The sequence below is a fragment of the Haliotis asinina genome, chromosome 5 (genome assembly GCF_037392515.1).
Source record: "Haliotis asinina isolate JCU_RB_2024 chromosome 5, JCU_Hal_asi_v2, whole genome shotgun sequence".
Taxonomy (NCBI): domain Eukaryota; kingdom Metazoa; phylum Mollusca; class Gastropoda; order Lepetellida; family Haliotidae; genus Haliotis; species Haliotis asinina.
Window position 1 is genome coordinate 53,111,373 of NC_090284.1, and position 26,494 is coordinate 53,137,866.

General features: G+C 38.1%; 2 protein-coding genes across 3 annotated transcripts in view; one reads left to right on the plus strand and one right to left on the minus strand.

The window, feature by feature from the left end:
* LOC137284801 (WD repeat and FYVE domain-containing protein 3-like) overlaps nucleotides 1–7,448 on the plus strand; it is an 84,033-nt gene extending 76,585 nt beyond the window's left edge. The window contains exons 64-69 of the mRNA XM_067816784.1: nucleotides 604–726; nucleotides 1,170–1,229; nucleotides 2,029–2,824; nucleotides 3,017–3,128; nucleotides 3,546–3,743; nucleotides 4,368–7,448. Coding sequence (XP_067672885.1) covers nucleotides 604–726; nucleotides 1,170–1,229; nucleotides 2,029–2,824; nucleotides 3,017–3,128; nucleotides 3,546–3,743; nucleotides 4,368–4,494 — 1,416 coding nt within the window. The 3' untranslated portion in view covers nucleotides 4,495–7,448. The remainder of the gene's footprint in view (nucleotides 1–603; nucleotides 727–1,169; nucleotides 1,230–2,028; nucleotides 2,825–3,016; nucleotides 3,129–3,545; nucleotides 3,744–4,367) is intronic.
* Nucleotides 7,449–14,222: 6,774 nt separating this feature from the next.
* LOC137284804 (tetraspanin-15-like) overlaps nucleotides 14,223–26,494 on the minus strand; it is a 79,147-nt gene continuing 66,875 nt past the window's right edge. Inside the window, exons 4-9 of one of the 2 annotated variants that reach the window (XR_010956922.1) lie at nucleotides 23,598–23,693; nucleotides 22,637–22,756; nucleotides 21,734–21,784; nucleotides 21,258–21,365; nucleotides 17,583–19,106; nucleotides 14,223–17,543 (exon numbers count right to left, since the gene is read on the minus strand). Coding sequence is in view for 1 of the 2 variants with exons in the window: in XM_067816786.1 (XP_067672887.1) it covers nucleotides 19,017–19,106; nucleotides 21,258–21,365; nucleotides 21,734–21,784; nucleotides 22,637–22,756; nucleotides 23,598–23,693 (465 nt within the window). In the remaining variant the exon portion in view is untranslated. Of the gene's footprint in view, nucleotides 19,107–21,257; nucleotides 21,366–21,733; nucleotides 21,785–22,636; nucleotides 22,757–23,597; nucleotides 23,694–26,494 lie in introns of both variants that reach the window. The other variant, XM_067816786.1, reaches the window with a different exon arrangement.

The window sequence follows — 26,494 nt, forward strand, 5'->3', positions numbered from 1 at the left end:
ACTAACCAGTGCAGTAACCAGTGCACTAACCAGTGCAGTAAGCAGTGCACTAACCAGTGCAGTAAGCAGTGCAGTAAGCAGTGCACTAACCAGTGCAGTAACCAGTGCAGTAAACAGTGCAGTAAGCAGTGCACTAACCAGTGCAGTAAGCAGTGCACTAACCAGTGCAGTAACCAGTGCAGTAAGCAGTGCACTAACCAGTGCAGTAACCAGTGCAGTAAGCAGTGCATTAGCACTACATTAGCTTTATACATACAATAGAAAACAAACATGTTACGAACTTTGAGCGAACATAAAGCATATCTTCCTAGTTTTCCTTAGACTAAATTTATCATATTCTGATGCTCTCATGGGTGAGTGTATTGTATGTCTGCTTCAATTAGATGGGAACTTCAAGGGATTTCAAGTGTTCCACTATATTCACATAGAGGGAGGAGATAAGCATAATAAGCATGAGTCAGGCTAAGTATAAAGTATCCATTTCATTTTAAAATTTACGTTATTCTATAAAATCTGTTCTTAAAATCTTGTCTATTTAAGTTATCCAATAGTTAAGACTTTTCTTTTCCCTTGTATTCACCTTATTTGTTATGTATAACACAGGGTGACATTGCAACGTGTTCAGGCACCTACCTGCACATCTGGAACATCAATGGTGAAGGCATAGCTAGCGTCAACACCTCCACGGGGCGTAACCAACAGATCCTGTGTGTGGCCATGTCACAGGCAAGTATGGTTCACCGACACAATGTCACTGTATCACACACATATGAAGATTGAATGGGGCCTTGCTGATCTCGTATTGGTAATCTAGATCAGTGTATGTGCCAAATACCTCATTCTTGAATATTGAGGTGAATCCAGGGCAAAATAGGCCCCAGGATGTCATACTTGACACTCATGGAGAATCCATATCAGTACAGAGCCCTAGTAATACATGCTTGTTTATTATATAAAATCAAGAGCAATAGAGTTCCCAATACTTCATGCTTGTCTTTCAAAGGAGATCAGACTAGGTCCCAACTGCCTCATGCTTTTCTTCCATAGGGAATCCTGGGCATGATGCATTCCCATTATCCATCAAGCCTTATAAATCAGCTATGTCTAACTCTAGAAACTAACTCAGTCTAACACATCAAAAGTTGAGCAACATTTTGTATTGTGTTCAGATGATGGAGTGGGACCCACAGAATGTCATCTTGACTGGAAGCAGTGATGGTGTTGTCAGGGTAAGAACTGTCCTTTGGACTAGCAAATCTTTTATACAGTGTTCATGTCCTACCTTCCTTTGACGACCCGCGAAGGTCCCGGGGTAGAGTAGACCTTCAGCAACCCATGCTTGCCATAAAAGGCGACTCAGCTTGTCGTAAGAGGCGACTAATGGGATTGGGTGGTCAGGCTCGCTGACTTGGTTGACACAATTCATCGGTTCCTAGTTGCGCAGATCGATGCTCATGTTGTTGATCACTGGATTGTCTGGTCCAGACTCGATTATTTACAGACCGCCTTCATATAGCTGGAATATTGCTGAGTGTGGCGTAAAACTAAACTCGCTCACTCACTCACTCACTCACCTTCCTTTGACAACCACACCCTCTGAGATAATATCATCACTTATGTTGAATGTTCTAGTCACAGATTGTGAATCAGCCTAGGCTGTCACTGTTTGGTTTATATTGTTGGGGTGAAATTGAGAAGGGCCTCACTTAATTATGTGGTCATGTTTTCTTGGTTGAAATTGATCATGCCTCTTAAGAGAACACGCAAGAAAATTGGACTCAACTAAAACTAGTCAGTAAAATAAGACCTACATCTGCTGGAAATGATGCTATGAAAGTCCAGTTGAGCCTTGTCAAGGGAAAAATTGATACATTTCAGTTATGACTCCTGTTTTGTAAGTGTCATTTACCTTGATTAGATTCCGCTGAATAAAGATTAAAGTATGTTTATAAATTGTTGGAGATATGCTATAATATATAATGCAATGGTATATTATTATATCTAAGAGCATATAATGTTCATTCTCAGATGTGGAGTGTCGAGTATGTCCAAGTGCCGATAGAAAACAAGACCAAATCCAAGGACCAGCCAGAGATAGGCAAGGAGAAGGACGTGGTTACCTCCCCTGTTGTTAATACTCAACCAATTGGAATTCCCAAAATAGCTCGTCGAGAGTCCTGTGATAGCTACAGTGAAGCTCGTTCAGCTGTGGACTTGTTGAAAGACTTTAAAGATCCTGACTATCTGGCAGCAAAGGAATGTGAGCTTGGGTCATCCGCAGACAGTGAGCATCACTACATAAATAGGATGAAGAACCGTGAAACAAAGAAGCGAGAACAAACAAACACGGGTGACGTAGAAAAGGATGTGTTTGAAAGACTGGAGTCCAATCTCAGTACGACGAGTAGCACAAGTGACTTGTACAGAGGGGAGGATGGCACGAGTACTAATGGTGATGGAGATGACTTGAGTAGGGAGTGTGACAGCTCGAGCATCAAATCGGGGGAACATTCCCTCGACACTGCTCTAGATGGTCTGACAGAACTGGGCGATGAAGAAAAGGTGACATCTCCAAACAGCCAGCCTCCGAGTCAGTCCGAACCTTGTCTTGCTGCAGTTGCTAGTGGGGAAAACAGTGTTAGTGTTGATGGTCGTAGTAAGAGCCATCCTGACTTGAAGGGATCGGGACATGAGTCTGACTCATCTCGATCCAACAGCTCAGACTTTGTTGTGATTCAGGATGGTGAGGTGGCAGACTCGAAGAAGTCGATGGAGGAGGTGTTGAAGAAATACAAGCCTAAGAACAAAAACACTCTTAGAGAAGGTGAGCAAAGACACATGTGTCATTCAGTCATTTCTGGTCCTATTTACCAGTAAGCTTGACAAATATATTTCTGATAAGGGCAAACTTTATGGATGAACAAATTCTTTACTTATATATTTCTGGTCGAGTTGGACATGTAAGTGAGGTTGATCATTGAACCACTTACTGCTATAGCATACATCTCTGTGCCAGGTTTCCAGTGGCAGAGTCAGCTGGTGTTCCGCAGCAAGTTGACGATGCACACAGCATTTGAGAGGAAGGACAACAAGGACCCTGCTGCTGTCACAGCCATTGCCATTTCCAAGTGAGTTTTATGTCCTTCATTTAACAGGGATTAACTAAATTCTCACTTTCATATCTTTGCCATTTTTTTTTGTAGCCAAACTGTTGAAGTTTCAAGCAAAAGTTTTGAGCAGTTTTACAGCTATTTGCAGGAATAAAGTGAATTAAGCATTCACCATGTCAAACTTCCACTTAATCAAACAAAGTCACTATTTCGTAACCAGTTGTTAGTTAGATAAAGAAAGTAAATCAGTTTGTCTTTTAAATTATCAAGCAAGCTCACTTACCTCACATAGGTCAACAATTCAACAATTATCTCATTATTTTCAGTTAGCTTTGATATGGCAGAAGTGACAGCAGCCAAACAACCATGTAAACATGTGTAAAGACAGTGAGTAGTGGTTGGTAATTATTGTACAAACCTCTGTTTGCGTTCCAGGGACCACAAGACAGTATATGTGGGTGATGCTAAGGGAAGGATATTCAGCTGGACAGTGACGGACCAGCCTGGCCGTGTGGTGGCTGACCACTGGATGAAGGATGAGGGAGTGGACAGCTGTCTTTCCTGCTCAGTCAAGTTTTCCTTCTCTGAGCGCCGACACCATTGTCGGAACTGTGGACAGGTTTTCTGTTCAAGGTTAGTCAGTTCTGTCATGACAGAATATTGGCAGATTATACAAAGCCATTTAGAAAGTGGTCAGATGTGAATATGTTATACTTGGGATTGAACTTTGTCAAAGTACAGGTTCCAGTACTTTTGTGGAAGTCACGGTGGCTGAGTGGGTTATATGTGTGGCCATGACATGGCTGACTCTGAGGGTATGGGTTCGAATCCAGGATGGGATTCAACCCAACAAAGAACAAGAGTTTGTACTTTACTGCGAAAATATAATCCCAAATGTAACACGTTTTATGTTGACATTTATGTTCTGACATTTTTTGTTAATTTGAATTTATGGTTAGTATGTAGTGAAACCCTCAAAATGTGTAGAGGAAATGACAACTGAGATGTATATACAATAGATTGTAGAACTGATGATAAATGCACAAGCCATGAACAGGATTGAGATTTTTATGCTGGTGTTGATAACGTGTTGGATTGGACAAATGCTGGTTGTAACAGCTTCCACGGTATGAAGTTGGTTGATCCAGTATCAGTTGAGATTTCCCTTTCGGTCATATTGTTTGATTACCTCTTCCCCACAAAAATTATGTTATTTTAATGCTCATAAATTTAATACAAAATGTTCCATGTTTTCAGATGTAGCCGGTATGAGACAGAGATCCGGCGTCTCCGCATTGTGCGCCCAGTGCGAGTGTGTCAGGCCTGTTATAACATAGTCCGGGCACAGCAGGCTGCTGATGCCATTGCCAGCCAGAAGACATGAACACATCATTCCATTGAGTGCATTAGACTAGCATCAGTGAACAGTAGACCACAGTGCATGTTCCACCTGCGACTTCACCTGTACCAATGTTGTGATGTGTTGGTAGGGAGTGGTCCCAGTCATACCTTGCCATCTTGGAGTGCCTCATTTTGTACACTGCCAAGATGAGGCAGATAGTCCATGGGACTCATACACAGGGACACCTTATTTCAGGTCTGCAGGGGTTTTATCTAGCCTGAAGTGGCCTAGGCCGAGCCAAGAGAAGGCTGTTTGAAACTGATGGGTCATATTTGAATCCTGATTTTTTAGCTTGTTTGAAACCTGATTTGAAGAGGGTCCATTATGGCATTTGCTGCTTTTGTTTTGTTGATAACCATGGAGGTGTTACTGTGAATTGAACTGACACTCCGAGAGGGCTCAGGTTCTGTATTGTTGAAGAAAGGGGACTTACGTTTCTGTTGAATTTCTGTGTCAGTTGCTTCGAGTCTCCCTATGTTCTGTACTGTTCGTCAGTATTGGTTAAACTTCTTATAGTATTTTGTTGCTGTTTTTGCATTGGAGTTGTTTTCATAACAACAGTGATAGGAAATGATTGTTGTGAAGAAATTTGTGGAATGTTATCTCCATAATCTGAAGGACAAAAGGAATCGGAAATCAAAAGTCTGATAGGTTAAAGGGTAAACTGTGCTGTCTGACAAAGCATATCATTATGTATAGAAGTGGAAAGTGTGAGGATGGTTCTCTCAAACTGTAGAATGGTCAGGGTCCAAAGTTTATCTTGAACTAGTTTGCATCATCTGGATACATGGCAGAACAACATGAACACATTAAAACAGCAACATACACACAGGAGAACAACATTAACGCAGAAGAATATTATCAGAAGAGAAGCATGTTACATGGGTAATAACAAGTCATCTTTAAGAGAGACAGGACTGGAGCATCTTCAAAATGACAGTGCCTCACACTACTGATAGCTGACACAGTAAAATCTGTATTTACCAACACAAAATCTCTGGATCAAGTGAAATCCCAACCATTTGCCTGCAAGTGATTTAATGTGTCTGTCCTCAGTGCAGCAAGTAGGAGTTGTTATCTCTGTTGTTCAACATCTGTGTCCAGCGTCTGTGTCCAGCCCAGAATCTCACTCACAAACACAGCACTCAGTGTTAACATTTGTCACAGAATCAGCGTTGCTTGTTCCTGTCATGGTTACCAGTGTAGTTTTGTTAACAGCTGCTTCCCATAATCACTATTGTGTCAGTGTTGATGAGTTGGCATTACATAATACAGCTACATGTTCGAGATTGTAACTATCATGGCAATTTAAAGCTATATATATACATGTGTTGAGTCTGTGGAATAAAGGAATATGTAGATCTGTTTTGGGAAATATGAAACAAAGGATAGGCTTGTGAGGCACAAATGCTTCATTGTCTGGATGTTGAGATGAAATGTAGCTCATGAGGAAGATGTGGAGACGGAATGTAGCTCCTGATGAAGATGGTGAGATGGAAAGTAGCTCATGAGGAAGATGGTGAGGTGGAAAGTAGCTCATGAGGAAGATGTGGAGACGGAATGTAGCTCCTGATGAGGATGGTGAGATGGAAAGTAGCTCATGAGGAAGATGGTGAGGTGGAAAGTAGCTCATGAGGAAGATGTGGAGACGGAATGTAGCTCCTGACGAGGATGGTGAGATGGAAAGTAGCTCATGAGGAAGATGGTGAGGTGGAAAGTAGCTCATGAGGAAGATGTGGAGACGGAATGTAGCTCCTGATGAGGATGGTGAGATGGAAAGTAGCTCATGAGGAAGATGGTGAGGTGGGATGCAGCTCATGAGGAAGATGGTGAGGTGGAATGTAGCTCCTGATGAAGATGGTGAGATGGAAAGTAGCTCATGAGGACGATGGTGAGATGGAATGCAGCTCATGAGAAAGATGGTGAGATGAGCAGCAGCTGCTCAGGTATATGTGAGATAGACTGCAGTTCTTGTTGAAGTTGGTAAGACAGCCAGAAGTTTGCCAAGAGGATGGTGAGACGAGCAACAACTCGTGAGGAGTAAGATGAGATGATTAGCAGCTGCTCAGGAAGATGGTGAGAATCAGCAGCTCAACAGCAGTTAGTGCTATAGAATCTGAACATGGTTAGCAATGTGATAATGAAGTTCCATTTCCATGTCAATATGTTTCGTTTGCCATGATAGCTGAGTATACTGTACAGTAGACTGTACTTCCTAACAGTACCTCCTCCATGAGGGGTGTGTCGTGTTAGTAGTGATAAATTCTTCCTGTGCAATGAATTTATACCATGGTGATAGAGTGACTCAAACATTTTATTTGTGTTTTGGGGGAATTTTTATTAGTTAACTTTGGACATGTTTCCACAAAGCTTGATGCAATGAATGTTGACTCAGTGCTCATTTCAATGTGGGAAATGTCAGTTTTCTGTATGATTTGTATGTGAGCAGTTCGTCAGTCAGGAGACCATGTAATAGTTTAGTTTAGTTTAGTTTATGACACCGCAGTGATGAAGATTTGATAGGTGAAACTTAAAGTTTTCTGTTTGCATATTACGTATCTCCATATTTGAAATTAATCGTTCAGGGTTAGCAGAGACCCTTGGAAAGTCTGAATTTTCTACATTTCACATTTGTTCTAATGCATTAACATTGAACTGAGTGCAAGCATTTCCTAGTCATACACACCTGAAAGAGGAAAGTTCTGATTTAGGAATTTAGACCAATATTTACTGTAGTAAACCACAGCCCTGAAGGTCTCTGAGAACGTCTGGGTTTATTCCCACAGGTGATGAAGAATTAATGCACCCCAGCTACACATACTAGGACACATTCCATGGCTGAATTCCACGATCATATTTCTGTTTCCATAATGAGCAGCTTCTGTGTTGCCAGTTGCTGACATGTTGCATGCTGTCATTTTTATATTATTTTTCTCCTAAAGTCCTCTTTATTTATTAATGTTACTTGAAATATATTTTATTTATTGAAGTGTATAAAAAAGATATTACATTCATAATATGGCAGAGGTATTGATTGGCACAAAATGGAATGTATTCAGAAAATGGTTCTGAGTCAAGTGAACTTTGAAAAAAACTGTAATGTTTGTGGTGAATGATTGGTTTGAAAATGTACCTAGGTACATGTACTAGTATATAACCTGAGGGAAAAAGTTTGTTGTATCTTTTGAAAGGTTCCATGATGACGACATATTTAGGTGAATGCTGAACCATTATTAAGCATATTAAAATGGTTTTGATGACAGTTCATGACTTGGGTGATTTCGGAAGTTCATTTACCACTTTGAACTTTGAATACAATTACCAGCTGATTTTTACAGGAAGAATGCCTGTTTGTATTGGGAAAATAAGGACAGTTGTTTTGAAGAAAGGGTAATTGTTGTATTTTGATTGTTTTCGTGAAATGATCAGTGCACATCAGTATGTCCGTCAGGTTTTGAATGTGTTCATATATTTACACTTCTCAGTAAACCTTCACTTTTTTGTGTTTTAAGTGAACATTCAATTCCTTGCACCACATAGTGATATGAAATGTCAGAAGGTTTGCCTTGCCACACCTGAAAACAATACCTGAAAACCAGCGTTTACCTTTTCTAGCATTGAGGTTAGATAATTACTGAATTATTCTGTAGCCACTCCTATATTGTTTATGTCTGTAATAAGCTGCTCTTAGCTCACCTGAGTCAAGGTCAAGAGGCCTTTGTTTATGCTTTTTCTGGAAAAATATCACTGATGAAATAAATAGGTTGAATGAATTTTAATGCCAGTGGTAACACTTTCATTTGTATAAAAGATTTTGAACTGAATTTCTATATGGCTGTCAGGTCTGTCATATTTTCTTGGGAAATCTGTTTGAATGAAAAATTAAATGAGCTAAAATGATGAGGCACAGATATATTTTTATTTATTTCCATTCCAACAGTGTTTAGAGATATATATAATATGTGAAAGATAAAAATCAGTGAAGTGAAAATCTAACTTACATATATCTATATAGATAAATATGTGTGTGTTTCTGGTGGAATTAGTATTATGAACTTCATATATAAATATATCATTGACACACTCCTAATGGCAATGTGCAATATGCTAGCTGTCATTCTGTATATACTGTGTATCGTTTTGTTTGTACATAGGAAGCTTGCTAATTGTTATATACGAGAAAATATGTTATAAACATTATTCATGGGCCAAACTGGGGGATCATTTTATAGGTTATTTACCTCATGTGACTGTCGTGTGAAATTTGTCTCTGTTGCCACTTAAAAAAGGTACAGGTACAGCTTGTGTTGAAACTTACATGAATTCTCTGTTCTTGTTGCATTGTTTACATTTTTAATTCATTTTTTTTTTTTTTTTTTTTTTTTTTGATTTTAGTGTAGATTGTGTGCTCAATCTTCTTGAATGTATAAATCTTGTTTGCTTGAAGCCGATGTGTTTGAAGAAGTTCTTGTTCAGATAATGTTGAAGTTTTCATTTCTTTGATCAGATTTATCGGATTATGGATTCCAGTTTGAAAAGAAACATATGATGTTTGGATTTTAAATATTTTTTTCTCCATTGGCGTATGGTCAGACAAGTATGAACATGAACAGGTAAATCAAAAAACAATGCCATTCCATATTAACGAAATGTTTTTGAACTTTCTGAACTGTATTTTGTCCAGACTAGCTCTTTGGTTGAACACCAGTACTACGAGGAAGTATTTGCCCATTGTAACATACTTAATGCATTGTATGAGATGCTTAGTACATGTGTCTATAATTTATAAACCAAGAACAAACATGGTCTGGTTTAAACTTTCAGGAACCAAGCCAGTATCAGTTTCATTGATGCATCAAGTCGTTTATTGGTCACTTGTTAATTTTCTTTACACTACTAAAGGCATAAGATTGATCAACATAATATGTTTAATTACTGTTTGTAAAACTCCTAAGGCATAATTATTTTTTGTGTTGCCAAATGGCATTACTGACTGAAATGCAGTGATTTGAATGTTTGCTTAAATGCATCAAGAAAGTAGACAAAAATTGCAATCCTATCACCCATCTGTAAAAAGTAGTGGCAAGACTGTTCAGCCGATGTGTGCTATCAGTGTGTACATAGTTATTTGGAGACATTCCATAATGACTCATTTTTGTTGCAAAACCTTTTTAAAGTATGCAAAGGAACTGTAGTCTTTATCATCCTCTGTGTTGTTTGTTGCCAAAGACATTATTCTATTTTAGTATACTCCCATCATTCAGGATTCTATGTTGGACCTCAGTTGTTGCAATAGCCACAGTAGGCGACTCCGTTATGGTAATATATACTGGATTCAATCTTGGACAGAGATGGGCATTTATCTACTTCTGTCTTGATGAAATTGTAGAATATACAGTAAAACTACCTGTCCACAAAGTATTAGTTAGACTTTAAGGTCTTTTACTCAGTTGCAGTGTTTCCAGTTTCTCCTTTTCTGCAGTAGATAATGCAAAAGTGTAGTTTTAAATATATAAATAAATGCTGAGGGTTTTTGTGGTAGATTTGGTAGTATGTAGACATCATAGTGCCACAGAGCCTGTGTTAATGTAGAAGTCCCTAGTCAAGAGATTACCACAGTTCTTTCATGTTGTTTAGTTGTTTATGTGAAATAATCACGTCCTACATTTACACCAACCCAACATCATAATAACCTACACTGATCGAGAAATTCCTGATACAAAGCAGTTTCGTGAAGGACAGATTTTATTTCTTGGAATACTGATTTTTAGCTGAAAAACTATGAAGGGAAAGACAAAATGCTATATATATATTTCATCTAGAGTTTCATAAGAATTTGTTGTTTGGTTTTGAAGATTGTATCATTTTAAGATACATATTTAAGAGGATGTGCTCATGTGATAAACTATATATAGATACTAAGAGCAAAAAATTATCTTCCCTCTCTCTCTCCCTTTTTCTGGCCAATACAGTGAAATAACAGTTTACTGGAAGTTGGAGGATTTGTATACCAAGTTTTGAAAAATGTATTGTAAGTCTACAACAGTCATCGGTCTGTTCTGAAGTATCTTGGATGTGATTATACTAGGACAGTGATTACTTTTTGGGATGTTTTCCTGGGTGCCAATCCACAAAGCTGTCGTGACTTTTTGTGGATTTAGATTCTGGATCCAAACTTTGAGATGTAATTTTAGATACTGGATGGATTGAGTTATTTATGTTTCAGTTCATAAAGAGTACAAATACACATAAAGGTAACCAATCTCTTTTTTCATGTGTATCATTACATAAGACATAGCAATGCACCATTGTTGAAGAGATTCTTTGTTAATATGTATAAATATATATATAACTGATAATATATAGGATAAGTATTACTAATGGATTAACTGATAGTAACAACTGGTCTCATTATCAACTAGAGAGATTTGGACTGAAGTTAATGTATCATGTTGCTATATATTTGCAAACTTTCAACAACTTTTCCGCCAGCTAGTCCTGTTGTCCATGTCCGTGCTTCGTACCAGCTACATTTTGGTTTGTCGATATTGCCTCTGTATATGATTCTATTAATGGCCTTGACATCCACCATTCCTCAATCAGGAGTGAGAAAATATTGATAAGCACCTACCAAAGGTTTAATGTTTAATGTTTTCACACTAAGCAGGTGTTTATGGGTTTGGGTTTTCAACTTGAGCTGTCAATATTAGCTTCATTTCTGTATGACAATGAGGGGCATTGTCTATTTTTTGGTTTCCAAGATGGTAAATGATTCATAGTGTGATCTAAGATATGAAAGGTTGAATTAAGTTTGACCTGCTTTCAGTTACTAGGTCTTGCTATGCAAAGAGTGATTGGAGATGCATATTGACAAGGTGGCCATTGTTATTTTCTCATGCGTCAGGATATCATTGTGTTGAGATATTTATGACAAATATAATTGGTAATTTTTGTCATCAAAAATATTGTCAAAAATATTGTCATCGATTTCAGGCACCTTATGGTACAGATATGGATTTTGCGCGGGTTTAAATTTATCGTTCCAGAAAATGTAGTCTTCTTCAAACCATCTTTATGTATGATATTTTTAACTTGAATGAATTTATGGAATTGTTCATGTGTAAGGTTCAGTTCCATGCAGCATAATGTGAATTTCAGTCTAATTAAAATATACCATTAAAAAAAGTAGGGGAGATTGGATTTACGAGATTGATAAAAAGCAAATGATGAAACCAAGGAGCAAACTGATGATTAGAGAAATTAAGGAAAATGTGACAATTTATTCCCTTCGTTTAGAAGTCTTTCATATGTTTGGATATGTATTACTTGTTCTCGTACGCATTGGCATTGGAATGCTCGCAAAATGGAATATCTCCTACTTTTTTTTTAATGGCATATGTGAGACCCAATGTATAGATTTGTTCCCTGATGGTTGCATTCCATTCTCATGTAGTCATGTCTAGTTCAACATCAATCACCAGCACCGTAGCTTCATGTAAGTGTAAACGACACTGAAGGAAATCTATTTGTGATATCAGCATTTGTTGTAGGTTTCACCATACAACCAGCCACAGTTGTGTAGGTCGGATCCGCATATATGTACAGTGAGTAGACTTTAATACACTGGAGAATGTGTTTTATCATGTTAATAACATTGCAAGTTGTGTACATTTCAGAAATGAACATATTGATGTCTGTGTTTGTTATGTGTATACATAGTGTGTCATAATTGTAGGTAACTTGTCAATAGCAGCTCATGTTTAACCATCATCTGTCATTTAGGGTAAGGGTCATGTTGTATCTTAGTGCTTTCATTGCAAAATAGGAAACTATATTTTACCTTATTATGAAATCTTCATGTGCGATAAAGTGTTTGATTTCTCATGAAGAGACAGTTCATTTTGGATTTAACTGAAGTTTGAAAAAGTTTCAAATATTTATAACTTACATAAACTTCAGATTTTTTAGGGTATTATTTTTTTGTGTATGTGTGTTAAATTTAAGCATCACTTCAAATGTGATATCAGAGTTGGTAAATAAAATCTGGGTTTCTTTTATTGGCTTCCTGACATGGGAAATATTTTCTTCCTTGTTGCCCAGGTATTTTAAAATCTCAGGCATTTGAAATCAACTATTTGATGTAAACCTGCATTAAGTATATTTTGGGACAGGGTATCTAGTTCAAAGGTCATCCAGGACTGAAGTACTTCAATTAGGAACATTGTCCATCCTCCATTGTAGCATTCATACACCAAACAAGGCACATGCTGGACTTAACCTGCGCATGTGTGTGAAATTTGTAGACAAGTACTTGTAGACAAGGTATCATTGTGGTAGGTATGAATCACTAGATGACAGCTACCCCAGACTTTGTCTGCAGCATCAGCACATGGGATGGGTTACTGGCGTTTAGATCATGTATATGAAGTGGAGGAAATATTTAGAGAGTGTGGTTAAAATTTGAATTTTATTTTTCTGTCCATTTGATTTACAAGCTACGCATAAATTAAAAAAGTTCCTTGAGATTTTATGTTCAGTGGAAATGTATTAACAGAACTAAAACTTTATCTTCTTGATCATTTTAGTGCTCTTGTGATGTGGTTGTAGAAATCAGACAACCATCATATATTCTGTCCAGTTTCAGTACCATTTACAGTAGTTTTGTTTTTTTTAAAAAAAATCTCTGTTATCCCAAGTGAAATGTAAGTTAATATTCACTTGTCCACAGTTCATTTTGAGCCTGCTGGTGCTGTAGAGAAGATTGGGCGTATTGTAGACCTACTAGACTCGAGTTGAGTCTGTTGTGATGCAGTTTAATAGCCTTACACATGTTCCCTGTACTGTGGAGGTCCACCCCTAGCCACTCACAGTTCCCCTGTACAGACTCTGTACAGTTTCTAGGATCATATGTCTCTCAGTTGTCTCTGTATTGTCTTCATGCATAATAGCATGCTAATAAAACAACTACACAGTTGTAGGTCATTTGTTGTTCTTTGTCATCTTCAGGCGAAACCAACAGGTATAGTAGTATACAAGGTGCCACAGTTCGATCTGATATTGCCTCCCTTGGCCTTATCCACTGATTGTGATGGAATAAGCACTGTGGTTGGTTGGTTTGTTGTTGAATGCTGCACTCACAATATTCCAGCTACCAGTTTGTGGCGGCAGTTTGAAAGTCTGGACCAAACAATCCAGTGATCAGCAGCATCAGCAGCAATTGGAATATGATGATGTGTCAACCATTTTCAACCCATTTGTCTCCTCATACGACAAGCATGAGTTACTGAAGACCCGTTCTACCTGGAAACTTCAAAGGTTGGGGTACTGTGGTATTAAATGCCACAGTATGCTATGTTCAGCTGCTTCCCTGAGCCTTATCCAGTTTTGATGAAATGGGTACTGTGGCGCACATGTTGTTTAAAGCCACACTCGACAATGTTACACCTATGTAGTGGCGGTATGTAAATAGTTGAATCTGGAACTGACAGTCCTGTGATCAACAACATGAGCATCGGTCTACTAAATTGCGATGCAGTTACATAGTTCAGCCAAGTCACAATGTCTGCCCTCCCAATCCCGTCAGTTGCCCTTTCTGGCAAGCATGTGTTGCTGGTGACCAAAATCGAACTCATGTCTTCAATGTGCCAGGCTATAGCTTTAACCACCAGACTGCCCCATCTGAACACAAGGTTCAAAGATGACAAAAGCTGTTTAGTCTAACAGAAGTTTATATAAGTAAAAAGAACAGAGAACATATAATACAACAGAGACCATGACAACAGCTACAGCCAAATCCCTGAATGGCTAACTTCACAACATCGTCAACCTAACCTTAATAATCATGTCTCACTTAGCAAGTCACTTCACTACCCTAGAGCAATATTGCACAAGGCAAGCTGCAGGTAAATATCTAGTACATGCTTAGGATGATATACAAATGTACATTAAGAAAACATGTAGAAATGTTGATGAAATGTTATGACAATATTTGACAGGGTCCTTTACATAAACTGTTATTCTAAAATCATAAGCTCATAATGTAATGAAAGTAGAGCAGTGTTTATTTTCACGCTGTACATTATATTTCGCGAAAGCTTATTCTCTAGAAAAACCTGTTCATCATGATTGATAAATTTTGTCCACTGTTGCCTTAAAATAGCAGTACTTTATCTTGTAAAAATAGAATTAAACAACATAAGAATCAATTTCAGTTCATATATTTTCAGAATATTCTTGATCCAATAATTGGGTGCTGAGTTGCATCAGTGTTTATGATATCATTAATAATGGAATGCTATTCTAAAGTTATCATTCATTTTGAAATCCTACTGTTTCCTTATAAGCCAAATAAAAAGGATAAGGACATTTTTCAAAAGCGAGTGCTGAGTTGACATCTGAAATTCACAAAATGAAACAAAACAACTAGTTGCTTTATTGTAAGTATGTTGATAAGGACAAGATCTCTGGTTGGAAAGGTTCATAAAAATTTTGTGTCTTCGAGGCATGTCTACTGTCGTTTTGTGCGCTACTCACATAAGAGGGGAATGGCTTACCGCTACTAAAGGGCCAAACAAAATATAAAAATATAACATGTAATATATGGCATTACATAAATAAGCATGACTGTACTCAAAATAGAATTATGGTATCTGTAACAAAGCTGTACTTAAACATATATTTCCTTTCTAGGAATGTAGAATGCAAAACCAAAGGACTACATAGCATCGACTGCTACAATCCTGTTGTCAAACTGACCGTATATGTACTGTTAGAACAATCTGCCATAATGGTTTAAGCAAGTACATAAACCAAAATAATTATACGCTAATGCATACAAATTTATTTTCAAAATGAAAAAGACAAAAAGTAAAAGATAATGTAGTAAGAAAATTATTTTGGGTTGGATATTGTTGTCTCTTGTTTAAAACCCCTGAATGCACATACTGAGTTTCAGTTATTTTTGGCTCAAGTGTATTGGTGACCATAGTCACCATATGGACAATGAGAAGAAAATATTCTACCAGAAGAACAGCTACAGTTCAGAGTATATTTCTTTCATCATTTTGGCCAAACAAATTCTATTTCTTGTTTTATGGACTTTTGTCCTCAGAAAACCTTAGGGGAGGAGGGGAAAAAATTTACCAATGTAATATTCCTTCTAAATACTACAAGTACTTTACTTCGGGCAATTTATGAAGTCATAGGGAAAAAAACAACAAAAAGAAAAGAATTCTTGTAAGTTTAGGTTTATGGCTGACAAAAAACATTTGGATTTCATTTTTTTAGCAGGGAAAGTTTCTTTATATTTTTTGCCCATATTATTGTAAAAATATGACTGGAGGATCTGTAAGACAAGAAATGAAATTGGTCTGGCCCTAACAATTGTTTTTAACAATTGTTTGCACTATACCACATGGTGTCTTATGTTGAACAAAATGTATCAGCACAATTTTCTAGTTCACGGCAGCTCATTCAGTTGTAGTACAACGATCAGTCTGTGTTAAAGAGTTCGTTAATAGTAGGGTTAATATTGGCTGATGCTTCTACAGACCCATTGAACAATGTGACAAACAGTGAGTCTCAACTTCAGCATATCAACTGAGTCTAGAAACATTTCCACGACAACCAATCAATTTCACTCACTTGACCCTCAACCAGGTGAGTTCAAAATAAACAGAAATCACACAAAAATAAATTGTAAATATTATGGCAATCAAAATGGAAGCAGGTAACATAAAATGACAGATCTATCTGCTGTTGTTTCACAGGCTGTAAAGGACAACAAAACTGCAACATACAAAATATCAACAGTAAAAAAATAAGTAAAAAGAGATTATGAGGTTTTATCTAAAAGTTGAAATATTATGCACATAAATATTTTCACAACAAAATTTGGCAAATGCTGAATACGATTCAGGAAAAATCTGAAAAAAACTCTGTTATTACTAATAAAACATTTTGTCTTCATATGTCTAGTTAACACAGGATGTGTCTAATATGTCACAAATGTCCAGATGTTTGGAACTTTTACGGGTTCGTTGTCATGGTAATGAGAGATTTAAGCACATACATATGACATTTTCTTAGTGATGTTACATTTTCTCAGTGATATAAACAGAACTATGTCCTCTTTCAGCCAAAATTCTGTGAAGTGTGTCCTATTGTATTAGATGAGTGAGTGAGTATGGTTTTACACTGGGTAATACTAGCAATACTCCAGCATTAGCAAAGCAGGAGACACTATTTATGGACTTAAGTTCCAAAGGAAACACAAAACCTTATTATACATTGTGTTATAGGTAGAACAAATGTGTGTAATAAATACAAGTTCTCTCCTTGATCACTGATTAGTTTTAATTCGGTTTCTTATCACCTGAAATAATATCTCGAATGAAATGCTGGCAATGAATAAACAAACAAAAAGGTAAAATGCCATTTTGAGTATTTACTTTTCACACTGACAAATTCACTGGAAGCCGCATACCGCACACCGAAACTTCAAGCGTCCATGGAGATTTGACCACAAGCAGATTTGTAACAATGAGAATGTACGCCCAAAACATTTAATGCTTGAGAAAGATGGCCAAAACGAGTAAAGGCATGTGGACGGACAGATGGACTGATGGATGGATGTGAGAGACTGGACAGGTGAGATCGGGTTGCATACTACTGCGTAGTGAGAGATTCTGTACTGGGGAAACTCCTGCAGATGTCGCCATTTCACTGTCATCCGTGCTGGTGGTGGTCAATGTACATTGCATCGACAAACTCAGCTCTGATCCGATTTCTTAAACCACAATTAATTGTTTGTCGTCTTCGAACTGAAGACCAACCAAGATAGTATTGCCTACGGAAAGAAAGATACCTCTTTTCTGAAAATATTGATAATCTTGGCATTCATGGAAATTATATAAGACAAGACCAAAAACCTGGGTTAATCTAGGATCTTAGGATCTAATTGATACTCGTAGTACCTCAGTAAGTTAAATAATCTAATTGATACTCACAGTAGCTTCAGTATATTAAATAACCTTATTGATACTCACAGTAGCTTCAGTATATTAAATAACCTTATTGATACTCACAGTAGCTTCAGTAAAATAAATAATCTAATTTAAAGTCATATCAGCTTCAGGAAAACAAATAATCTAATTACTACTTACAGTAATTTCAGTGAAATAAATATCCTCATTCTTGTACCATGTCTGATACTGGCTATACTGAAATACACAATATAAATCTCCTAGTGGCTTGGGTAAATTTGATAGTCTGACTGAGTTGAATATTGTACATCTCTGAATGTGACGGCTCTCCATTAAGAGTATTGTTTTATACATCAAACAGGTCTTGTGAAACAAACAGGTCTTGTGAAACCAGTCTAATGTATTCATAAGAAGTCAGTATGTATATTGGCATGATAAAAAACATTCACATATCTGCTTGGGATTGGATAACAGTATGAAATATGTGACAAAATACATGGTGTAAGGAAAGTTGACGTAGAACGTCCGAGCATGATGCATACACTACAGGTATTTTCTGGCATTAAGTTGTATATGTGATGTGATGTCTTTGTGACAGTTATGATTCATCCTTAATACCTACATTGAGTATTGCATAACAGAAGTAAGAAATATTACCATATACAGGAGGAGTCAACACACAGGGCAAATATACACATTATGAATAAATTCCTAATTTGTTTGCAAAAATATTACTCATTATTTCCACAAAATAATTCTTTTCATAAACTTTTCATCAATATTCCTTGTATATTTCTGGATATTTCTTTTCAAATACACACACATATTTTTAACTAATACCATCTACAAATTTACATTAAGCCATGTTAAAAAACAAAATATTTCCATTTTTCTGACAACCTCTAAATATTGTGACAGTATACCCTTAGCGTTATGTTCACCATATCAAGATCACCATGACAACAATGCAAAGTTTATTATAATAAATTCATATCTGGGAATTCCAGTGAGTACTGAATTAGCTGGGTCTTCCTGTTTTGAATTCTTATAATGTTTTGTGTCGAAACTGATGTGAGATGAGAGCTAATCTACTGGTCTCAAAATGAAACTCTAAAGCGAGTTTCTGTGATCCAGATAAACCATATCAGTTATGCATTAATAATGCTCATGTCAAATATCAGTTATTTTTGTAGTTAATCAATTCTACCTCTTAATCTCCACACTAAGATGATCATCACTCCCTTAATGTAACACTGACTTAGCACTAAGATTGCTGTGAGGATCGATGTTCCGGTCCCTGGTAGTGGATATCCATGATGACTCTCCTGATACACAATCTGTACCACATGTACCCTGATACATTAACATCGCACAGCTTTGTGATAGCCTCACTGGAGGGCAGAATCTTGTGTGTGCAACTCCAGCATGACAGAATGAGATTATGGCCTACTTGTGAAGGTACATGGGCACATTTGTGTGGATGCTGTGCTGACTAGAGCTGAACTTGGGGCTGGATCAGGCTTAGCCTGAGCGGAAGTTGTCCACTCGATACCACACCCTCAGGTCACTGACACGGCGGATGAAGAAATAGGCTAACAGCATCCCGAAAATCTGTCAACAGGAAACAAACTCAGGCTTTAGTAAAAGGGCTCAATGGAAGAATGTATAGATGCTTGGTTTGATGGGTCAATGGATGGTTGGTTTGAAGAGTCAATGGATGGTTGTTTTCAAAGGTCAATGGATGGTTGGTTTGATGGGTCAGTGGATGGTTGTTTTCATAGGTCTATGGATGGCTTGATGGGTGAGTGGATGTTTGGTTTGATGGGTGAGTGTATGGTTGGTTTGATGGGTCAGTGGATGGTTGGTTTGATGGGTCAGTGGATGGTTGGTTTGATGGGTCAGTGGATGGCTGGTGTAGTTTGATTTATCAATAAATGAATGGATGGTGTCTTGGGTAAATAGTACGTTGGTTTGTTTGGCAGTTGAATGGTTGGTTTTATTGTAAGAAGAAGCATGTTTGGTTTGATAGGTCAACATACTGATGGTTGGTTTCATGGAACAATATATTGATGGATGGTGTCATGGGTCAGCAGAGGGATGGTTTGTGTGACAGAACACCAGTTGAATGGTTGGTTTTATTGTAAGAAGAAGGATGCTTGGTTTGATAGGTCAACATACTGATGGTTGGTTTCATGGAACAATATATTGATGGATGGTGTCATGGGTCAGCAGAGGGATGGTTTGTGTGACAGAACACCAGTTGAATGGTTGGTTTTATTGTAAGAAGAAGGATGCTTGGTTTGATAGGTCAACATACTGATGGTTGGTTTCATGGAACAATATATTGATGGATGGTGTCATGGGTCAGCAGAGGGATGGTTTGTGTGACAGAACACCAGTTGAATGGTTGGTTTTATTGTAAGTAGAAGGATGCTTGGTTTGATAGGTCAACATACTGATGGTTGGTTTCATGGAACAATATATTGATGGATGGTGTCATGGGTCAGCAGAGGGATGGTTTGTGTGACAGAACACCAGTTGAATGGTTGGTTTTATTGTAAGAAGAAGGATGTTTGGTTTGATAGGTCAACATACTGATGGTTGGTTTCATGGAACAATATATTGATGGATGGTGTCATGGGTCAGCAGAGGGATGGTTTGTGTGACAGAACACCAGTTGAATGGTTGGTTTTATTGTAAGTAGAAGGATGTTTGGTTTGTTAGGTCAACATACTGATGGTTGGTTTCATGGAACAATATATTGATGGATGGTGTCATGGGTCAGCAGAGGGATGGTTTGTGTGACAGAACACCAGTTGAATGGTTGGTTTTATTGTAAGAAGAAGGATGCTTGGTTTGATAGGTCAACATACTGATGGTTGGTTTCATGGAACAATATATTGATGGATGGTGTCATGGGTCAGCAGAGGGATGGTTTGTGTGACAGAACACCAGTTGAATGGTTGGTTTTATTGTAAGAAGAAGCATGTTTGGTTTGATAGGTCAACATACTGATGGTTGGTTTCATGGAACAATATATTGATGGATGGTGTCATGGGTCAGCAGAGGGATGGTTTGTGTGACAGAACACCAGTTGAATGGTTGGTTTTATTGTAAGAAGAAGGATGCTTGGTTTGATAGGTCAACATACTGATGGTTGGTTTCATGGAACAATATATTGATGGATGGTGTCATGGGTCAGCAGAGGGATGGTTTGTGTGACAGAACACCAGTTGAATGGTTGGTTTTATTGTAAGTAGAAGGATGTTTGGTTTGATAGGTCAACATACTGATGGTTGGTTTCATGGAACAATATATTGATGGATGGTGTCATGGGTCAGCAGAGGGATGGTTTGTGTGACAGAACACCAGTTGAATGGTTGGTTTTATTGTAAGAAGAAGGATGCTTGGTTTGATAGGTCAACATACTGATGGTTGGTTTCATGGAACAATATATTGATGGATGGTGTCATGGGTCAGCAGAGGGATGGTTTGTGTGACAGAACACCAGTTGAATGGTTGGTTTTATTGTAAGTAGAAGGATGTTTGGTTTGTTGGGGAAGCAGATGATAGGTTGGTTTGATGAATAATGGACATTTTATGAAGGTGAGAGGGCTTCATAAGATGTCAAAGAAACAATGGAAAAATGAAGGATTGGTTGGTAGGTTTGATTGGAAGGACTGATGAAGACAGACATCTTAAGTGAAATACATGTTTGTTTCAGACAAACTATCTGTCAGCACTTATAGTAATGGCAGGCACCTGAGGGATGGCACATCCAAGAGCCGTGGCACCCACATAGTCCAGGTGACTGGCCAGCCAGTTCAGGAAGGCATCAGTGCAGCCCTCTGTGTAGATGACGTCATTAAGCTGGAACACAAAGTTGGCATCTCATTATATGGGGAGCAAGTCATACTGTTGCAACACTAACTGTCATGATATTAGTTCATTAATTATCCCAATAATTTTCAGAAACAGAAATGGCAACTGCAGTAACTTGGACTTACTACATATTCTAGACTTGCAAAGGGTGTCTGGATACATCTGCTTCAGGGTCTGTATGCCAGACTATGTTAGAAACCTTTATTATCTAATATTCTCCATGCACCACTTACTGTGGATTGCAAACAATTATTTAGTGTTAAGTATTTAGTGGCTCTCAGATATCAGCGACAGAAAACAAAGATATTGTCCTTGTTCCGTAAAGTGACATGGTTGATATGGACTCTCACACTCACTGTAGCATTCCCCATGACTCCGTAGCCACATGTCTTGGGCAGGGCAACATTCTGAAGAAGATACACACATATAAGAGGCTGTTAAGTGGTTGTTAAGACAGGAAACATAGATGAGCACTAGAAATGTAGATTGTATTTATTGTACACAGATAAAACTAAGAGTTCTACTTTCCAATAACTATTATTGTTCATATAAAGCATATACTCTGTGATTTATAATAATATTTCATACATTTGAGAAAGGCTAAAAACCATGACAAATGAAATGGACACAGATTCAATTTGTTTCTATTTACCTGACCATGTCATTTTGATGAATTGGTTGTTTAGTTTAAAATGGTGACACAGTTCTACACAATCAAATTATGTATAAAATCTTCCACCATTAAGTTGTAAAAGTCTGGCTTTGTCTTTAATGCTGCTTTGAAACCCCATTAGCTTGATGTGACTAAGGCCATGACATAAGTATCCTTAGACTCCTTAGAGTGAGTGAGTGAGTGAGTTTAGTTTTATGCCGCACTCAGCAATATTCCAGCTATATGGCAACAGTCGATATATAATTGAGTCTGGACCAGACAATCCAGTGATCAACAACATGAGCATGGATCTGCGCAACTGGGATGACAACCGATGACATCTTTCAACCAAGTCAGCGAGCCTGACCACCAGATCCCGTTAGTCGCCTCTTACGACAAGCATTTGCCTTATATGGCAAGCATGGGTTGCTGAAGGCCTATTCTACCCTGAGACCTTCACGGGTCAGACTCCTTAGAAGGTAGAAGTGATATAAATATCTTTAGACTCTAATCGTACGTAGAATTCTTCTTGAAAGACACAGCAACGTAATTAAATGTATAAGGAAGTGAACACTCTACTGCTACACGTAAATAGCACATGACTTACCTCCCTTACTTTACAGCAGGTATAGGGTACACCACATGCCATGGGTTTAGGCGAATCACAGGCAAAGTCTTTGTTGTAATTTATGTAGTCCTCAAATGTCTTGAAGCCGCAACATTTGAACTGCAGAGAATACCGCATATAAATAGAAAAGGCCTAAGGTAACACTCATCTAACTCTCATAAAAATATTTCTTTCAGAAAGTAGCACTTCTCCTGACAGAAGCAAACTGAATAAAGCAAAATACTGCATCAAACAAACCTTATTCCCAAACATACAACCAAATAATGCTGAAAGTGTCAAAGTTGATATGAATTTGTTTGCAAGTACGTCCAGTGAATGATTGAATGGTGTACATGTTGTATTGTGACCATCAGCACTCTTTCAGCCATATCATGACTCAGTAGAGGAATCATGGTCAGGCAGACTTACGTTGATTGTTCCAGCACCAATACACACTAGACACATATTTTCCCAGGTAACATGTCACTAACACTGCTCTTATGTCATGGAGACCTATTCTGACCAAGAATTCCTGAAGGAATGGGAGCATGGTTTTACTCCACTTTTAGCAACATCCAGCAGTGTCAAGGGGGACACCAGAAATGAGCTCCACACACTGTTCACATGTGGGAAATCAAACATGTGTCTTCAGTATACCGAGTGAACGTTTCAACCACCTAGCTACCCCACCACCACAATGGGTGATCTTTCTGTTGCGAGGGGCGATAACTCTCCTTTTAAAATGATATAAGCGATGGTCCAACTTCTTGCCTCCAACATACGACATGAGCTGTCACTTTAAGGTTGGACCGTCCAGATCAGCGCACCTAGCAGATTAGTGAAGGGAAGATAAATTCAAAAAGATCGCCCTTCCTGTGAGCAACATATGGGAAGCGGTTTCGCCACAAGGTCAAGTCTGTGGGCTGCAGGAGTTTTAGTGCCATATCCAGGACAGACTTACAGATTTCTGTATGAAGTTCATGGCCCGGGCTATGTCATCATTGTCAGTATACTTCTCCACACCAAACATCAGTTCATCACTAAGGATGTCAGGAACCTGTGAAGTAAGAAAGAAATGCCAATAAAGTTATCAAAAACAGAACTTTAACCATGTCACTACAGTGAGTGAGTGAGTGAGTGAGTGAGTTTTTACACCTCTTAAGGCAATATGACGGCAGAGGACACCAGACTTTGCCTTTACACATTGTGTCCATATTGTGACTCAAACGCAGCTGCATGATGACTGAATACTCTAACCATTTTGCTTCCACCACTCCTTATTGGGAACATTTACGGCAAATCATGATAGAGAAACCTTATGCTTGAGATAACCACTGTAACTATAGAGTCAAACTCAGCACAATTAATGGGTCACAACACATTCCCCACTAGCCTACCCATTAATAACTGACCTACAGAACTTGGTTACCGTTCATTCATTTTCAAGTTTCATGTAATTTCCGGAAAGACCCTGTCACAAAATGTTCCTTTATGGCACCGTTAAAACTACTCAGTTGACATCCTAAACAAAAGTAAACACAATATAAACCCCAGTCTTTATTTTCTCGCCATGAAAAGATATCTATAAATTTCACATAAACACATGCTATTATTAAGCTGACAGCCACGCTTGACTCTTTACAACACACCAATCAATAAAACCCTACTTCAGCAAATTTTGTAAAAGTCTCAAATATTGTATTGGCTGTAACATTGAAACCTGAGCTCTATAATGGTATCCCAGCATGAAGGGATGACAAGGGTCCATCTGCAATAGCACCACAGAATGAAAGCATGAAAACTTTCCACATACAATGGCATTCCTGAATGAAGAGGATCCATGTGCAATGGCATCGCAGTATGACAACATGCAAAGGGTGTTTGTACAATGGCATCGCAGTATGACAACATGTAAAGGGGGTTTGTACAATGGCATCGCAGTATGAAAACATAAAAAGGGTGTTTGTGCAATGGCATCCCAGTATGACAACATACAAAGGGTATTTGTGCAATGGCATCCCAGTAGGGAAACATATAAAGGGTGTTTGTACAATGGCATCCCAGCATGACAAGGGTCTGTGTAGGAACAGTCGCAGTTGTGTTCATCACATGCAATGTGCAGCCATCTGTGACCTTCTCGAGTGTTTAGGCCCACACCTAACTAACACTGTGTCGGTCTCCCTGTTACAGCTCTTATTGATTGTACGTTGTATACTGGATCTACAAAATCACATTACACAACTAGAAGTCAACTTGAGTCTCTGACAGTTGCCTGAACTACCAGTAGTATATACAGCAAACGCTCTTTACAGCCTATGTAAACCTTCAAGATGTATGCCATTTATTGATCTATTGGATAGAACAGATTCAATCCTATCCTAGCTCAACAAATGATGATTTGAGGTCTGGCAAATTGTGTTTAGCAGCAAGTTCAAGATTACTTCACTTATTCACTTGTTTAGTGACAGACATTGGTTGCTTCTCCTAGTCTTGCCTAAAGCCTGTGATAGTGCTAGTCCCTTAACATACTATGCAGCAATGGATACCCAACTCAAGACTCTGATTATCCCCTAATTCTCGGCAGCAGGCAGGATAACAGAAAGTACCATCTTTTAGTGTCTAATAATAATAATGTGTCCATTTATTTAGCACCAAAACACATATAATCATAGCGTTAACAATCGATAAAGCATTATTGAAATCCATACATGTAGAACACTACACCATCCAGACCATCTCCAATAATGATATGAATATTCTACCACTGCTTCAGTATCAGACAAACAGAAGATGCTGCCATAGCTGTTTATCTTAAAGGCTCTACGTTTACTGCATACAAAACGGCAAAGTATAAGAGTGTATAATATGATAAGGTGGTAATTGTGTAGAAGTCAAGCATCACTAATGTAAAAATAATTTCCTCCATGAAAAACAAAAAAATGTCAGTTTGATCAGGTGTGATTGGATATAGTGGGTGGGATGGGGAAGTGAGTTGGTAAGGTAGAGTAGAGGAACAGGCAGCTGGGATAGGTATGTAGATTGGGATAGTGGGTTCACTGAGTAGGATAGTGGGTGTGTTGTATCTAATCTGACATAGCATGTAAACTCTGGCAGCTGAGAGCAAGGGATCTTGTTCACCATTCCCTCCATTTAAGTACAACCTTGAGACATAAATGTTAATACCTGGAAACAGATTTTGATCCACCTCAGTGGACAGCTGATGAGGTTCTTTATAAACATGAGCTCAGTAATAAGCATGACCATGTAACCTTTCACGTTGGTCAAGACAGCTGTACACTTATCTCCCCTTATCGTCAGCTATCATTCCAGATTTGTATGCTATTTGTACATCCTTGACATAAATGAACATGTTCTCTACAACCTCTAGACTGATTCAGACTACCAATCTCCTCCCCATATCACTGGGCTAGGGATTAGGTTATTATATGTCATTAATATACATCCTTAACAAGACACTACGCAAGGTGATCTGTAGCAACTGAGACCCGAATACTTTAATTACTGATTTGTGTCATAGTTGGATACTATCTGTATAATCAGGCAATAATTTAGTGTAAGGCTGACTTACGCTACTCAAAAAGATGCTCAGGGACACGATTCTTTAATCTACTGAGGCAAGACTCATTACACAAGATCATGGCAATCCCAAAGTTCTTTTGAGCAGCAAACCTCAAAACACTTGTGTCTTCAGTAAGAGGTCTTGCTTTAACATGAATAGACTTTGCTATGACAACTAGGTACCTCTGATTCAGTTTACTTTTGTTTGTATCTTAAAAAATATGGCACACTCAGCAATATCACACCTGTACCATGGGTCTGCAGCCAGTCAATAAGTGT